This window comes from Terrapene carolina, unplaced genomic scaffold (assembly GCF_002925995.2).
Source record: "Terrapene carolina triunguis isolate 2854851 unplaced genomic scaffold, T_m_triunguis-2.0 Scaffold69, whole genome shotgun sequence".
In the NCBI taxonomy this organism is placed as follows: domain Eukaryota; kingdom Metazoa; phylum Chordata; order Testudines; family Emydidae; genus Terrapene; species Terrapene triunguis.
The window spans coordinates 30,715,700-30,734,187 of NW_020664420.1; the positions used below are offsets into that span (position 1 = coordinate 30,715,700).

Sequence of the window (18,488 nt, forward strand, 5' to 3'; positions counted from 1 at the left end):
GGACTACCTTGATATCACAGTGGAGACCTTTTAACTGTGGTTCTGTGAGGACAATACCTGCAGGGAGCCAGGCTCCAAGTAGCAGTCCAGAGATTGAGAGACTTTTGTTGGCAATGGTTGAACCCAGAGACTTAGAGTCCAAATTGCTGAGCTCATTTTGGTGGTACAATTCATCCATATACTCCTGCCTCGGGGGTCAGGATTAGGTACTTAAACCATAGCCAATGCAGTCCAGCTTATGGAGTACCATCTGACTGCAGAAGCTTCAGCAATGTCACATGAGGGCCACCTAAGATAAAAGGCGGCTCTCGAGTTGAAAGAGAACCTAACTGGAAGGATCAGAGGCCTGACGGCCTGGTTCAGGACCTGAGGCACCAGCCTCTAAGGGCCCCAGGCTGGTCCCCATTGGAAAATCCAGACACTCTAGGCCCAGACTCAGATAAACCTGAAGTCCCCTTGCCAGGAAAACCACAGAGTGGGAGCTGGTGAACTGCACAGGGAGAGGCTACCTCGAGCATTAGGCCACAGGCTAGCTGTGGGAGTCTGCTTTTCACATGGGCAGCCAAGACACCTGTATCATGAATGCCCCTATAGTGGAAAGCCAAGCCCATAAGCTAACACCAGCTAAACTAACTGTCCCTATCAGTCTAAATGGGACAGAGGTGATGAGCCTGGTGGATTCCAGGTGTGGTCCCGAACCTTGAGAGAAACTATTTTCTTACAATGTATTTGTGAAGGTGTTAAGCACTATCTTAGTACACATGCACAATTAACTGTAGGGGACTACACAAAACTGGGTACTGGGCAACAAAATGGCAGCTGAAGTTCAATGTTCATAAATGTAAAGTAATGCACATTGGAAAACATAATTCCAACTACACATATAAAATGATGGGGTCTAAATTAGCTGTTACCACCCAAGAGAGATTTTGGAGTCATTGTGGATAATTCTCTGAAAACATCCATTCAATGTGCAGTGGCAGTCAAAAAAGCAAACAGAATGTTGGGATTCATTAAGAAAGGGATAGATAGTAAGACAGAAAATATCATATTGCCTCTATATAAATCCATGGTACGCCCTCATCTTGAATACTGCATGCAGAGGTGATCGCCCCATCTCAAAAAAAAGATATATTGGAATTGGAAAAGGTTCCGAAAAGAGCAACAAAAGTGATTAGGGGTATGAACGGCTGCCATATGAGGAAAGATTAACAAGACTGGGACTTTTCAGCTTGGAAAAGAGACAACTAAGGGGGGATATGATAGAGGCCTATAAAATCACGACTGGTGTGGAGAAAGTAAATAAGGAAGGATAGCACAAGAACTAGGGGTCACCAAGTAAAATTAATAGGCAGCAGGTTTAAAAACAAACAAAAGGAAGTATTTCTTCACACAATGCACAGTCAATCTGTGGAACTCCTTGCCAGAGGATGTTGTGAAGACTATAACAGGGTTCAAAAAAGAACTAGATTAGTTCATGGAGAATAGGTCCATCAATGGCTATTAGCCAGGATGGGCAGGGATGATGTTCCTAGCCTCTGTTTGCCAGAAGCTGGGAATGGGGGACGGGGGGATGGATCACTTGATTATTACCTGTTCTGTTCATTCCCTCTGAGGCACCTGGCATTGGCCACTGTCAGAAGACTGGATACTGGGCTAGATGGACCTTTGGTCTGACCCACTATGGCCATTCTTATGATCCTTGTAGTGGGGCTGGTCTCAACACTGGCCTATCCCATTATCTTGGGACAGAATTGGGAGTACTATCAGAAATATGGGGTGGAGTTAATATGGGCCTAGAACCCCCAGAAGGGCTAACTCAAGAGTCCCTAGGAAGTAGGGACTCAATTCCCTGGCCAGCATAGGTGAGGAACTGGACCCTGGAAGGATGTGTCCAGCTAATGTGAGGGATCACGGGCTTGAACACCCAGGCCTACGGGTCCCCAGGCAGTGCTCAGCACATGGCCACCACCCAGCAGCTCACTTGAACAACTAGAGAAGGGAGCCAACTAGCTCATACAGGTCCCCACCCTCAAAGTTCCTCACTGGGAGAAACATCCAGCACCACCAATTAGCTGGAAAGCTCTATTTAAACCAGAAAGTCACAGGAAGCTGTCCAAGCAACTAAAAGAATCCCTGGCTGGCTGCTACTATAGACTCTGCCTATTTACATGATTCCTGAGCCCTGCTTTGCTGCCTCCCTGGCTGTTCTTGGTTCTTGTCCTCCTTAACCCAGACTGCCATCTATTCCTGGTACCTGCCTCACTCCAGGTCCTGCTCCTACATCCTACCCAACACTTCGACCCCTGGTTTGACATCCGACTGTCTCTCACCTTTGGCTTGGAACCTGACTAACCATTAAGCCTGACCGCCCATGCACAGTCCCTACAACCAAGGGGAAGCTCCCACAGAAGTGCCAGCTAACAAGGAACTTAGGCCTGCCCCCTACAGGAGGGAGACATTTTAACTAGAGGGACTGAGGAAATTTTCCCCACAATTCACTACCCACTCCTCCAACTGATCAAACATTTTCATTGATTTTCAAAGGGATTTCCCCCCCCCCCCACACACACACACACACACACACACACTTCCCTTCAGTTTTGTTGACAAGGCTTTCTTCAAAGCTCAACTAGCTAGTGCAAGTGACTCCACCAGTGCTGAGTAGATTGCAGGTTCTCTGCACCTGCTTCTGGGGGTGGAAGAGCAGTATGCGAGATAAAAGTCCTTTCAGGGTACGGATTATCCTACGTGTTCAAAAATGCTTCCCCAAACAAATGAACAAGCACACCCCACTCCCAAACCACCACTGTAACAGGTTGGATCCCCCTTCTGGGGTGCCACCTGATGTACTGGGATTTCACTAAGCCTCTCTTGCTCAACCAGCCAGGGTTCTCTCTCCCTGCGTTGCCAAATTAGGCTCTCCAGCTGCGCGCGTGCGCGCACACACACACACACACACACACACACACACAGGTAGAACATCCTGCTGTAGTCACAGACTGAAGTCACTTCTGTGTGAGAGGACTTGCCCAGCGCTCACGTGCACACCCCCTTTGGGAGATAAACCCAAAATAATACTGTCTTGCACTGTATAGAATAATCTGCACAGTACAAGCTCAAAAATCCAACCTTTTCCTCAATGTGAAGAGAGATGTGCACGACTTCTTGCCATCCCAGTTAGAAATTACATACACTGGGTTTAATTAGAAACAAGAAATAAGTTTAATAACTACAAAAGGTGAATTTTAAGTGGTTAAAGAGATGGCAAAAAGAACAAAGCAGATTACCTTTGTCAATAAACAAAAGCCGCAGACTGAGTTTAACACATTACATAGGAAAGATACAAATTAATAAATTCTCACCCTGAGTGATAAACGGGCTGGCAGATTCTTAAGGCACAAGTTGCCTTGTCTTTCCCAGGTTTTCATACACAGGCTAAAGATCTTAGCCTGGGACCATCACTTCTCACCGTTCTGTCTTTTTTCCTCAGGTATTTCAGGTGTGTTGTTGTAGGGAGAGTAAGGACTCTTCATGTTGTCATTGTCCCTCTTTTATATCTTCCCACTACCTGCTGGAAAACTTTTTTGCAGGGACCTCTGTCAAACATTCCCATTGTATAGAGCTATCTCTGTGAGGTTTCTATTGCACACAGTTCCCGGGATAATCCTTATGCTTGTGTGCATTTCTTTAATAAGCCACTAACATTGTTTGGCCTCATCCAATGTAGCACATTTGAAATACAGAGGCACGGTCAATATTCCCAGCTTCAGATACAAAAATGATACATGCATACAAATTGGATAAACACATTCAGTAAATTATAACCTTTCCAATGATACCTTACATGAGCCATCTTGCATAAAGTATATCTTAGTCATACCATATTCATATCACAACCATATTTCCATGAAGAATATGGGGTTTAATGTCACAACCACCATCACCAGAATCCCTCTTCAAAAGAATCTTTATGATCCAGAGACATGGCAAAGCCTTGGCAGGGATGGTTTAGCAGTATCAGAAGAAGGGCACGAACTCTCACTACAAACAACAAAAGGCTCCTCTACACAAATTTCACAACTCTAGCTGTATGACTTATAAGCAATATAGTTAATACCCTCACTACTAATGTAACATTTTGGTATTTCAACTACTACATCATTTTTAGAGTTTTAAATTATCATGTCTGTGGTGCTTTTCTTACTGTCTCTGTCTATAATTCTCTCCCTCCTTTCTTCCAAGCAACCTCCATTTCATCTCCATTGTTTCAGCATTCCCACTTCTGCCCTCCCTGCTGAAGCCATAGATTCAGGAAAAGTGAACAACAGGCAGAAGTACTGGCTATGAGAAAATGAAAATGATAGAGCCAACTCCTGGCAGTCTATGAATAAACAACAGTACCACCATTTTGTACAGTGAGGGAAGCTTGTCACACCCCAGCTCTACCCTCTTCCCCACTAGAAGGAGGGTAAAGTAGGCTATCATACCTCTCTCACAGTAAGAGGTACTAGTGGGCTTGTTCACTTCCTCCTGATAGCACTGAGATCAGCTTTAGGCAAAGTCACCCTTTGGGGTCGTGGAGCCAACGGATGGACCACCTCAGGCTTTGAGATGGTTAAGGCTAATCTGATTAATTATTCATAGCAAGCACCCTAGATACAGCAAACCAAGGCTGACCTTTGGGGCTAGTGAAGCCTTCAGCTGAGAATAATGGATGGGGGAGGGGGTGGGAAAGAGGGAGACAGCACCCAGAGCAGTTTATGGCTGAAGTGGTGACTGGGGACAGTGCCACCCACACTGCCACCAGTACTGAAAGAGCTGCCACAATCCTCCCAGCCATCTGAGGTGCTGGTCTTTTTTTCTGAGCAGCTTTAAATGCAACTGCTCAGATTCCAGAAACTGCAAAACCTACAGGTTTGAATGCTTTTACACACCACACTGAAATATAACACCCAACAGCACTGAAGCCTCAAACTGTGCCAATCAATCAGTGAGGACATACTGATGTATAAACCATAGGGTATTTGCCATTATAGAATGATAAGTATTCTCTTGCATTAGGCTGTACTTAATATTTTCATATTTTTGGTGGCTTAATTTCATGAGCAATTTAGGCATTTGACCATGTGCCTGGAAGTTTTAGTCAGAGTTTACTCACTTATTTTCTCCACTCCTATAAAACAGAAATGGAAAACTACCCTTTACATCTTTCCATAATGGTCTTACGTACTGTATCATTGAAAGTCACCATAAAAAGGATCGATTTAACAGTTTATATATAAAGTATAAAGGTGACTACTGCCCCCAAAATTTGTGTAGTATTTGTTAATTCAATTAAAAAAAGGAACATACCTACATCCACCTCTTTTTCACCCCTACCTACACCATTATAGCTGAAGATATATAGTTGCAAAGTAGCATTAAGACAAGTCCACCAGAGGGAGCTCCCAGGATATTAAATATACTGAAAAATAAAGATGGAAAGCTAAAGTTGGTTTAGTGCATATTGAGCATGGTTGGGTACTCGAAATCCAAACTCCACATCATAAATGGCTTAAACAAGTCAAAAAAATATATCAAGCATATTTGAAGAAAGATTGTGTCTATTCAAGAAGAAGTCATGCAAAATTCTTGATTTCACTCAAAAATTGCCTAGCTGACTTTCTGTCTCTGCAAATATTAAGCAGAAAACACAAAATATATTGAGTATTTAAGGGTAAGAACCGAATACCCACTAGAGCCAAGAGATTGCCACTAATATTTCAGAGTTTAAGGCCAGAAGGGACCACTAGTTTAACTAGGCTGACCTACCACGTATCACAAGCCATCACATTTCACCCAAATACCCCTATACTGAGCCCAAAGACTTTAGTTAGAGCAAAGCATTTCAGTCCCCGGGAGACTAAGCCCAGGTCTACACTGAGGGCGGTGTCGACCTAAGATATGCAACTTCAGCTACGCGAACTGCGTAGCTGAAGTCAGCGTATCTTAGGTCAACTTACCTGGCGGTGAGGACAGCAGCAAGTCGACCGCTGCTGCTCCCCCGTCGACTCTGCTTCCGCCTCTTGTGAGCTGGAGTTCCAGAGTCGATGGAGAGCGCGATCGGGGATCAATTTTATCGCGTCTACACTAGACGCAATAAATTGACCCCCCGATAGATCGATCACTACGTGGCAGATCTGCCCTGAGCTGTTGTGTATCACAAGCAGAAAACAGAACAGACTACGTTGCCATCAATCATGAGGCCTTCACAATGGCACGGAATTGATTAGCTGAGATATGACCAGATGACCATTGCACAAGGGTAATCAATTTTTATTTTTTTTTAAAAGGTCCAAATTTCTTGGTCAAGGTACAGTCAAGGTCCAGAGAAGAAAATAAAAATAATAAATAATAATAATAAAATAAAATAATAATAAGTAGTACATAAAAAGATTTGGGGATCAATTCAAAAACATCTGGCAGACCGGATTTGGCCTGCATTCTGCCTATTGACTACCCCTCCCAAGCCAAGTGATCCACGCCCCATGCTACAGGGGAAGGTGGAAAAAAATCCAAGGTCCCTGCCAATCTGACCTGGGAAAAATTTCTCCCCAACCCCAAATCTGATGAATACATCTGGTCAATTGCAGGAAATAAAATTTCCTACCCACTGCAGGTGGCCAGTTGAAGCCCTGAAGCATAAAACTTTATGACAGTCATGGTCTTTAATGCAGAGCTGCAAGGGTTATGAGCATGCTGAGGGCAATGCAAGCATTCCTGTACTCCCCATGAAGAGGAGGCTCAGCAAGGAAGGAGATGAACTGGGGGAATTCATAGAGTTACAGATTCCAAGGTCAGAGGAGACCATCAGGACTATCTGGCTCAACTGCTTGCACACACAGGCTGAGGAATTTCCCCAATAAAATGCATTAGAGTTCATCTTTTTAAAAGATTCCTAATCTTGTCTAAGGGTACGTCTACAATTAAACACCCCCAGCTGGCCCATGTCAGCTGACTCTGGCTTGGGCTATGGGGCTGTAAAATTGCAGTGTAGAATTTCAGGCTACAGCTAGAGTCCAGGTTCTGTGACCCTCCACCATTGTGGGGTCCCAGAGTTTGGGCTCCAGCCTTAACATCTACACCACAATTTTACAGCCCTGTAGCCTGAGCCCCGCAAGCCCAAATCAGCTGACAAGCGTTTAATTGCAGTGTAGACATGCCGCCCCGCCCCCCCCCCCCCCCCCCCCGCTCTTTACTCCCCAGGACACCCCCCCCCCCCCCCCCCCCCCCCCCCCAAGACTCCAAATGATGACAACCACTTCCACTGGTAAGGTCTTCCAATGTCTGATTGCCCTAATAGTTAGGAAATTGCATCTTATTTCAAGACTAAATTTGTTCAGCTTCCAGACATTAATTTTTCTTATGCCTCTGTCAGCAAGATTTAAAACCCCTCACTACCAAATGTTTTCCATGTGTAAGTATCGAAAACATAGCAATGAGGTAACCTCTCAAATTTTTTTTTTTTTTTTTTTTTCCATAAGCTGAATAAGTTGGACTCCTTAAGACTCAAATAATATGTTTTCCAGCTCTAGGATCATTTTTGTGGCCCCTCCTTTGAACTCTCTCCAACATTTCCACATCCTTCTTGAAGCCCAGAAACCAGAACAGGACATAGTATCCTAGCAGCAATCTTACCAATGCTGCATACGGAGACAAAATATCACTTCCCTTCTTCTACTTGATACTCCCCTCTATACACGCAAGGATCAGATTAGTCCTTTTTGCCATGACACCACACTGGGAACTCATGCTGAAGCAATTTTCTACAATGACCCCTAAGTTTTTCTCTGAGGCCTTGTCTACACTACTGCTTAAGTCGACGTAAGTTACATCACTCGGGGTGTAAAAAAACCCATCCCCCTGAGCGATGTAACTTACATTGACTTAACACAGTGTCTACACTGCGCTGTGTCAGCTGGAGACGCTCTCCTGTCAACTTATAGCATCTTCACCAGACCCGCTAAAATCAATGCTGCTGCATCAATCCAGCAGTACCGATTTAGTGCTGTAGTGAAGACAGGCCATGAGTCACTGCTTTCTAATACAGTGTCTTGCACCCCTTAAGCATAACCTGCATTCTTGGATCCCAGATATATTACCTTACATTTATCTGTACTAAATATGCATTTTGTTAGATTGTGACCATTTTACCAGGTGATTCAGATCACTCTGCTACAGTAATCTGTCCTCCTTTACTATCCCACTAATCGGTGTTATGCGCGCACTTTATCAGCAAAGATTTTTTACCATCATCTAGACAGTTGATTAAAAAAAAATTAAAAAGTGTTGGACCAAGAAGAAAGCCTTCTAGAAATGGCCCCCTCATTGACACAGATTTGTCAGCAAGTCAGTTTTTAATCCCTCTAATGTGTCCACTATTAAATCCATATAATGCAAGATTTTTTTTAATTGGAATGCCATGATGTATCAAGTCAAATGCCTTGGAGAAATCCAAGTATACTATATCAACAGAATTGCATTTATCAAGGAGACCTATAATCCTGTTTAAAAAAATCCAACTACAGACAGAATCAAAACTACTTTAAGATATTTGAAAAGAGGACATGAATGTGAAAGGACAATTTTCAGCACTCAAAAGAAAGTCTTTTCAACAGGGAAAAAATCCTTAGGTCACAAAATGTCACAAGATAAATTAGATTTAATTAAGAAATGAGTTCAGTGGAGATACTCTTGTAACGAGCGAAACGTGACAGAAGTATACACAAAAAGTGATTATACTATAACGAGAGCCCTGCAAATCCACCGATATCCACTTTATATCCGCGGACCATTTTTGCATATCGCGGACCGGACACAAATACAAATTTTGTATCTATGCAGAGTTCTAAATATAGGGTCCCAAAAGGCAGTGAAACAACTGTCTGCATCTCATAGACTATGAGGCTGCTTTCCCATCTTTCAGATCCCATATTCCCTCACCCTCCATATACAGAGAAAGGGGACAGGTTTCAGAGTAGCAGTCGTGTTAGTCTGTATCCACAAAAAGAACAGGAGTACTTGTGGCACCTTAGAGACTAACAAATTTATTAGAGCATAAGCTTTCGTGGGCTACATCCGAAGAAGTGGGCTGTAGCCCACGAATGCTTATGCTCTAATAAATTTGTTAGTCTCTCAGGTGCCACAATTACTCCTGTTCTTTTTTTAAGAGAAAGGGGAGGTGATAGATCAAGACATGCTCCTATTACCGCAGTTTAAGCAGCCAAGCAATTTAGAAAACCTCTTCCGACTTCATTGTCATATCAGGTCAGAGAGGGAAGCTATACTGACTTACTTTGCAGAAACAGCTGCCTCCCTCTCCAACTGACCTGATACGGCACAAATTAAGCACTGTTTGGGCAGCCAGAGAGCACCTTCACACCCCTCCTATTCCCCTACTCCCCCTCCTGTGCCCCCTTCACTCCTAAACCTTGCACATACACCCCTGCAAGACAAGGGCAGAAATAAGAACCTGGAACAGGGCTCCCAACCTGCTTTGCCACATTTAAATATATACCATCACTCCCCAGTGCAGTATTACAAGGGTGGAGGAGAGAGCTTTGCAGATTCATCAGGAAGCCATGGAAACAAAGATATTGAAGAACACTGTCCTGATGGTGAATCTCCTGGGACTCAGAGAAGGCATGGATGAGAATATTATCAAAATAAGGGTATAGATATATGCCCTTGCAATGCTACCAGGGTCTTGGTGGAAGCCTGAAAAGTAAAAAAGTGGGAAGAAGAGGGAGACAAACTGAAAATAAAGATTACCCTAAGTCAAAGGGAAGGAGTGCCAATCCCTGGGATAAAATGAGGCATGAAAGTAGGTGTCCTTCAGGCTGACAAGATAATATAGCATTACCATGGGAGGGAGGGGTGGGAGAAAGAAAGAGCGCAATCTGGAAGGTGTTTTCATCCAGAACTTTTTCTTCCAGAGATGGTGATCAAGCTCTGGAAGTCCAGAGTTAGATGGAATCCTGCTGGACATTGGTACACCAAGAAATAGCAGGAATAAAATCTACTGTTGGGTATTGCCATGAACTTCATTATGAGAAAAAGTATAAATGGATACAACACAACCATCATATTGTTCAAAAGCAGTACACTAGAAGATCAAGATTTTGCTGATGATGTTGCTCTTTATTTTCCCTTCCTTTTTTGAAACTTTATTAAGGTGAAGTTACAATAAAACATTAAGTAATAAGTAAAGTATGATGTAATATGTTAATCAGGATCAGGTTAATATTCAAAAGTACCTAGCTAGCAATTCTGGCTTGGTGGCTGAGGAGTCCTCCTCCTCAGAGTACTCTAAAAAAAGGTGACCAAGTTTCTAAATAACTTTTGGGGGCGCTTCTCTTGTGTATGTACTGGGCATGAAAATTTCTCCATTACAAGGACAGTCCATATTTTACTTCCACAGAAGTCACATTTTTCCAAGAACAAGCAATACAAAGTCTTGCTGCTAACAATAAAAAAGAAATTAATTTGTCATTTCTGTTTAAAATGTAGAACCTTATTGGAGGAAACTGGTCAGGGGAATCTCTCAGAAGCTGGCATTTTGCTATAAGATGAATCTCTTTAATAATTTCCTCCCCAAGCCATCTAATTCCTAGACACAACCACCACATGTGCAAGTATGTTCCCCTTTCCCTGCAATCCCTCAAACAGAGTGCAGCCCTAGTAGCAAAAATATGATGCATCTTAACTGGAGTCAAATGCCATCTACACAGTAATTTATAAAAATTTCATTTGTGAGCTAAACTAATTGAAGATGTATATCCCCTTTGCCATACAGAGACCTGCACATCTAGATCAATTTGTCCAAATCCCTCTCCCATCTTTTCATCTAGGTTATTGTCCTATCAATCAAAATTATATAAGTCTTAGAAATTAAATATTTTGTGATCTTCCAGCTTGCTCTGGATCGCCTCAAATGTGGTTAAAGGTCAAGATAGAGCAGTCTTATATCCAAATTTCACAATAAAATATTATATTTGTAAACAATGAAAATATGGGATCTGTATATTGTAGGTCCTTGGTATGATTTCAAACCAGGACCAAGAGAACAGCTGTCCACATTGAGTAATCTCAGCCCTTCCACACAACAAATAGACATTTTGATATTTCCTAGAGATAAATCCCTGGTTATTAATTCAAGTAGCTAAGGAAGTGGGCCTCAATAACAGGAATTTTAAAAAAAATTGTCCCATCCTCCTAAAATGGTCTCAATGAAAGGGTGATTTTTAATTTTTGGTGACCTAAATTTCTTTTTAACCCAACAATAAATAATCTCCAGGTTTGTTTGAGTTTTACCCAGTGTTTGGACAGTCGTAGCTCTTCTAAGCCATAGTTCTACTAACATGCAATCAGGGACTGCAAGTCTGACCAGCATAGCAAAGACGACAAAAGTTACTAATCCGTTATGAAAAACAAGTGTAATAAGAACTCCAGAAACTCCCACTCAAGCATTACTTTGGAAGGCAAAGGAATACAAGAAGTGAATTAATTCACACACCTTGGCAGGAACGTGAAAGTCAGTGGGGGTTGTCCAGAAGGAAATAATATCATGATGAGCAAGCTTGCAGCTGCATTTTCCAGTTTAAACAAGAATTGGTCAATGAAAATCTACAATTTACACCCCAAAACTACAAACCTTCAATTCCAATGTTATTTCCATCTTAACACATGAATGTGAAAGCTGGAAGCCCATGAAAGGTACAGACAGACATCTAAATGCCTTCAAAAGCAAATGCCTTAGAAAAATACAAGGTAATAAATGGAATTAATTTGTAACAAATGCTGAAAATCATCAGATTTCATCAACCCTCTATGTCTAAAGTTATCCAAAAAAGACAATCAAAATATTTGGTACATGGCTTAGGAATGAAGCCAGAACTACCACCAGGGCTGGTATGCTATTGGGCAGCTGGAGGAACACAAATGGACCAACTGAAAGAATCCCTCCATTGAACACTACTCAGAAAGGGAAAACTTATGGGACTTAATAAAGAGGCCACACAAAGAGCAGTTCAGGATAAACAGGAATGGTGGAGTCTTGTTCACATGCTAAGCTATATCTAACAGTGCAAGAAGGATTTGGATTCAGGAAGCACCTGTTTCTTCTCTCCCTAAGGTGCTGGAAAAAATGGCCTTCAGCCCCCTGAATGGGGGCCGAAGGCCAAGAGGTAGAAAGAAAACAGGAGGAAGAGACCCAGAAGAAACTCAATGGAGTTACCTCTGGAGTTGATTTTCCCAGATGCTCATGACAAATGAGGACCAAAATTTCCTAGAAGTGTAGTCAGGAGTCCACCAGGGGAAGTACTCAAGCATGTGATTAATTATGCATGAATAAGTGTTAGTCGGTTGGGGACTTTAGTGTATGTTTTGATTTATTTAGTAAAAATATTGGTCACAGTAAGCAAAAACCAGGTTTGTATACTACAGATTATTTGGGAGTGACTAGAAACTGTTTATATATGTTGCTCAAAAAATAAAACTTCAGATACAAGGGTGCTTCAAGTAACATTCCCAATATTAGAATAACATAGTATCTCTGGGTCTACTGAAGAGAAGGACTGTAATAAAAGATAACAGGTGAGCATGCTTAGAGATAAGTAGATGCACAAAGTAAGTGGGTTTGCAAAACCCCTAACTAATGTCATTAATCACTTACTTTCACAAGAACTAAACATTCACCCAGGATACATCATAAAATGATTTACCTATATAAATGACTGTCGTCCTCAAAGTCTTCCTTGCCCCATCTTCCTTTGATATCTTCAACAACATGATTCTTCAGAAATTTTTTAAGCAGCTGAATTGTTTGATTACGTGTCACTTCTGGGCCAAAGTTTTGGTTACATCTGAGCAGTTCATGTAACCAGTCTACTGCCTCAGAGGCTTTGAAGCAACACTCATAGTTTTTGAAAAGACTACGATGCCTCCGTAATGGCATTCCTTCACGAAAGAGTTCAATGGTCTCATTCCACTTGAAAAGAGGGGGGGGAAGAAAGATACAATTACAGGAGCTCTAAAAATAATCTTTAAGGGTGAAACGATATATGTGAAATCAATACCAATACAGTTAGAGCATTTTGCAGGCATTCATTTTAATGGATACAAAATAAAACTGCAAATATTCAGATACCAGAGTTATCAATCATGTTACAACTATTGCCAAAGTTTTGCTGTTAGCCTGAGGACTAAAACCACTAGACAGAATGAAAAACACCTACACTGCTATGTCTCCAATGCCATGCCCCAAGCAAGTTAAATAAATCTGCTGAACATAGTTTACTCCATGCTCTATTTAACAAATATTCTCTATCAACTCCTCATTTAATACATTCTGAAAGTTATACCTTAGGGTACCTCTACATGAGAAAGCTACACCAGCTTAACTTAAAATCAGTTAAAAAACCCATGTAGTGAAACCAATGTAAAAGCCTATGAAGGCACTCAGTTTCAGAGTAACTTATTCCAGGCTGGTTTAAACTAAAATCCAATATAAACCGCCCTTAAACTGAAATAGGAGCAGAGGCATTTGCACTGGTTTAAGTAAATCAGTTTAAAACAACACACACACGCATTTTTAGGCCCGGTCTACACTTAAAACTTTGGGTGACGTAGCTATGACACTTGGGTCATCAAAAGTCCTGAGCATCACAGCTATGCCCACCTAAACCCCGCAACATAGACATTCTTCTGTCACCCTAGCTACTATGTCCTGGGAGAGGTGAGCTACTACAGTGACAGACTCTGTGCTCTTTCAATTGCTGTAGTGTACACTAGCCTTAAGGCCAGGTCTACACTAAAAAGTTAGGTTGACCAAGCTATGTCACACAGGGGTGTGAAAAATTCACACGCCTGTGTAACAGTTAAACTGACCTAACCCCCAGCATAGACTCTGCAATGTTGGAAGAACTCCATCGACCTAGCTACCACCTCTCAGGGAGGTGGATTAAGTAAAGCGACTCCGATCACTGTAGTGAGTGTCTACACTGAAGCACTACAGCAGCATAGCTGCAGCACTGCAGTTGTGTTGCTGTAGACTCGGCATTAGTTAAACTGGTGTACGTTTGTGTGTAAGGAAGAGCTCACTATATGTCATGTCTGCTTTTATAAAACCTTGAACATCCTTCTTCGTGTCACTCTTCCTTTTCTCTCCTGTAAGAGCTCACAGTCCAACAGACCCCGTTGAAGAGGAATGGGTATGGGCAGTGATCTAGGCAGCAAAGCAGGGTGTGAGTGTACAAGTGTGTGTCAGTATTTTGGGGCAAGGTGCCAGGAGGTGAAGCTACTGGGCTATGATCCAGCTAGCCATGAGTTGCCATTTGGGGGCTGGGCTAGCAGGGGCAGAAATAAGGCTCCAGGTAGAGGAAAGGACCAAATAGCAGCCCTGGGGAGGTGGCCAGGATATGGCAGAAGCAGGGCGACTGGAGGGGGAAAGAGGCAGATGGAGGGGGCCTAGAGAGGGCTTCGGGGACCAGACCGAAGAACTGGGGGTGGGGGGCTCCCTCAGGAGGTCTCTGCAACTGCGGACCGCTGGGGAGGGGGCCTCCGGGAACCCCTTGGGGGGTCAGACAGCGGGTTCCGGGAACCGCAAGGGGGCTGAGAGAGTCCGGGGAGCGCGAGGACGGGGGGCCAGTCTCCGGGGACCGCTCGGGGGCGGGGGGGGCGAGGCCGGGGAGCGCGAGGCCGGGGGGGCAGTCTCCGGGGACCGCTCGGGAGCGGGGAGGCGAGCCCGGGGAGCCAGTCTCCGGGAGCCGCTCGGGGGCGGGGGGGCCAGTCTCCGGGGACTGCTCGTGGGCAGGGGGGCAAGGCCGGGGGGGGCTCCGGGGACCGCTCAAGGGGGTCGAGGCCGAGGGGCGCGAAGCTGGGGGGCTCCGGGGACTGCTCGGAGGGGGCGGGATAGGGGGTCTCTGGGGACCAGTCCGAGGCAGGAGGACTGGGGGGCGCGAGGCCGGAGTGGAGCTGCGGGGGGGGGGGGGGGGGTGCTGAGCTCGATGCCCTGGCACGACCAGACGCTGCGGGATCCGGCCGGGGACTTACCAGCCGGGTTGCCCGGTAGGGCCCGGGGCCCACCAGTCGCGGCTCCATGGCCCGGTAGGCCCCGCTGTCTCCACGGAAACCCGACAATACACAGGAGAAGGCGGAGCCGCAGAAGAGTTTGAATTAGGGCCCCCATGGTGCTCCCCTCTCATTGGGCTGCAGAGTGAGCACGTGACACCTCATCGCTCCCTGATTGGAGGGGCAAGGGCAGGACGTAGAGGCCGATACATCGCCTTGGCTCCCAGCACAACACCTGTGCAGCCGGGGGGGGGAGAGAGAGAAGGAGTATACTGGGGGGTGATGGAGGGGGTACTGGGAGCGGACCTGGAGGGGTTGGGGGGGGGACATGGGGGTACTGGAGGGGGAGTCCTTGGAAGGGACTTTGGGAGGGTGCCCTGTGGAAGCTGGCATAATAGGGGGGTTATGGAACAACAAATCACATGTAACAGTGTACTATCATAAGTATAAATGTAGCCTCAGGGTAGCAGCTGGAGTCCAAGGCATTTCAGAGCATGAGTTTGAACTCAAGCTGCTCATCTGAGTTAGAAGCCCAGTTGCTGAGTCTTCTGGTAAGGGTATTTTAATTTAACTTGTGTTAAAAGCACACTCCCCCCGCCCTCCCAAATGACATACCCTCAGGTTGTCTCACACAGGTTAGAAAGGTGCTAACAGCTGCTCACACATTGCCTGGTCTATGTTATATCAGACACTGACAAAATCTAACACGTGCCTGGGCTGTTCCTGTTAAAGCTTGGGTCTGTTATAATTGGGCCTACAGATTTACCCCACTTATGAGCCTAACTGTGGGAAAGTGGACAAAAGTTTGTGAAGTTTTACAATAACTTAAAACAAATGAGGCTGAAGTTGGTTCCTTATACCCAGTACATTGTTCATGATGCCAGCTCCTTATTGGTTGTTCCCAGCTCCTTATTTAATGGCCAAAATTATTTATACACATCAGTGTAAGATTAATTTGATGACATTTCCAAAAAAAGTAATGTGATCAAATTTAAATTACTTATTTCTTTATGATTAATGAAACAAACACAAAGAGCTGGGTTTTGACTGGCTGTATATGACAAAAATCAGTCTCAGGTCTCCTCTTACAAGTAGGGGGCTAAATTTCTCAACTAGTGAGATTAGCTGGAGTAGCTAGGAGGGTATTAAATTACCACCACATTGGGAGAGTGTTAAGGAGGCAAAACTCAAACTCAAAGCATCAAAAGAACAAATTGTATTGGTATGGCAAAGAATGCCAAGAGGAGAAATTTTTCAATTGCTTATATCAATGCTAGCAGTCTGGGTAACAAGAGGAATTGTAGATTCTCCTTGATGAGGAAAAATATATATATATAACGGCCATACTGGGTGAGACCAAAGGTCCATCCAGCCGAGTATCCTGTCCTCTGACAGTGGCCAATGGCAGGTGCCCCAAAGGGAATGGCCAGGTTATCATCACGTGATCCATGCCTTGTCACCCAATCCCAGCTTCTGGCAAACAGAGGCTAGGGACACCATTCCTGCCCATCCTGGCTAATAGCCATTGATGGACCTATCTTCCATGAATCTATCTAGCTCCCTTTTGAACCCTGTTATAGTATTGGCCTTCACAACACCCTCTGGCAAGGAGTTCCAGAGGTTGACAGAGCTTTAAAAAAAAAATGTTGTGTTTTAAACCTGCTACCTATTAATTTCATTTGGTGGCCCCTTGTTCTTGTATTATGAGGAGTAAATAACACTTCCTTATTTATTTTCCCTATGCCACTCATGATCTATATCCCCCCTAGTCACCTCTTTTCCAAGCTGATATATACTTGGCATGACTGAAACCATTCACTATAACCTCTTCAGGAAAAATAGAGTGGGTAGAAGAGGTGTGGGAGGTGGCATGCCCACAGCATGAGTTACTCATTACATACAGATGCTTAAGGTGTTAAAAGAAATGGTGATGTTTTGGGGGAAGATGGATTTGGGAGACATGCTAGAGGTCTCACACTGCCAGTAACAAAACTTCAGTCCAGTTACTACTAATAATTATATATAAGTAGTAACTGGACTGAAGTTTTGTGTATATAATTATATATAATTTATTTATTTTCTAGAACATTTTCATCCAACATTAGGGAATGCTATTTTGATCCTCATTATGACAGATAAAAAAATTAATCACTGGACTGGATGTTGGTGTTTGCCTAGGGACCAAGATGAGGAAAATTATAAGTGATGTTAATTGGGAGGGGGGAAAAAATGAAAGAAACTGGGAGTTCTTTAAGAAGAGTTTATTGGATGAACAAAAAGATTCCACAATCAAGAAAGAGGAAAACTTTGGTTAAAAGTCCATCCTGATTCAGTGTCGAAGTGGAGTAGGCAATTAGAAATGGATAGATGACAATAGAAATTAGAAGTTATGAAGTGTAGAAAAGTGATAAGGAAAGGGAAGACAGGGGGAAAAATCCATAGTTGGGAGGGCTAAGCACAATAAAAAAAAACCAAAACCTTTTTAAGGAATATTAGAAACTAAAGAAGTTCTAGAAATGATATAGGATATAAGCACATTACCAGATGGAGATTGTCAAATTGTTAATGATTCAGAAAGTATTCAATAAATATTTCCATTTTGTGTTTGGAAAGAAGCAGTATAATGTATGGTCACATTCTGGGTGGCAATCCAGACCATGAAGAGTTGTGTCACTGTCTGCCCTGTAATTTGGGTGCCTCCCAAGGCTTTGCTGTGTTGTAGCTTCCAAGCTGGGCTGCTCACAACCAGCCTACCAGCATGCAGGTCGCACCCTGAGTGTCTGTGTGCTCCCAGCCCTGGTTCAGCAGCTCTGACCCCAGCAGCCTGTCAACAGCCCCACTCTGGCTTCCACCAGCCTTGGTTACTACTTGCTGTGTGACCCTGACATAATCCCAGTCCCCGATTTTTCCAAAACCACGTGCTCTGCAATGTCCAGCTCTCTCCTGGGCAGTTCAGAGATATAATTTGGTTGATTTGTTCCTCTTAAGACACAAAAATACACCACAGCTTATTAACTTAACTGAGTAAATACACCCTTCCCTTGAAAAACAGCACTGAGCTGGTTTATTGTAAAAATGAAATAAATTTATTAACAAAAATATATACAATTAAGTGAATTCAATTATAAGGAATGAAGTTAGAAAGAGTTACAAGTAAAACAAAATACACTTCTAAAAGTTTGCAGCTTAATCTAGGAAGATACAGGCTTTATTCAAGATTGATGATTTTCTCTCACCATTCTTCCCGCCATGGCTGACTTTCCCTCAGTCAAGATCTTCCACAAAAGTACAAGGTGTTGGCTTCCCTTGTCTTCCTGTGTGAAAGAAGCTTGCCTACTGAGGTTTCTCACCTATATTCAGTTCCAGAGACTTCAACA

At 43.6% G+C, this 18,488-nt stretch overlaps 1 protein-coding gene across 2 annotated transcripts in view; it reads right to left on the reverse strand.

Annotated features, from left to right (window-relative positions):
* The window catches only part of DEPDC1B (DEP domain containing 1B), a 52,362-nt gene extending 37,201 nt beyond the window's left edge, over positions 1-15,161 (reverse strand). Inside the window, exons 1-2 of one of the 2 annotated variants that reach the window (XM_026649105.2) lie at positions 15,094-15,154; positions 12,765-13,030 (exon numbers count right to left, since the gene is read on the reverse strand). In XM_026649105.2, coding sequence (XP_026504890.1) covers positions 12,765-13,030; positions 15,094-15,141 — 314 coding nt within the window. In that variant the 5' untranslated portion in view covers positions 15,142-15,154. Of the gene's footprint in view, positions 1-12,764; positions 13,031-15,093 lie in introns of both variants that reach the window. The other variant, XM_026649106.2, reaches the window with a different exon arrangement.
* Between the last annotated feature and the right edge of the window lie 3,327 nt (positions 15,162-18,488).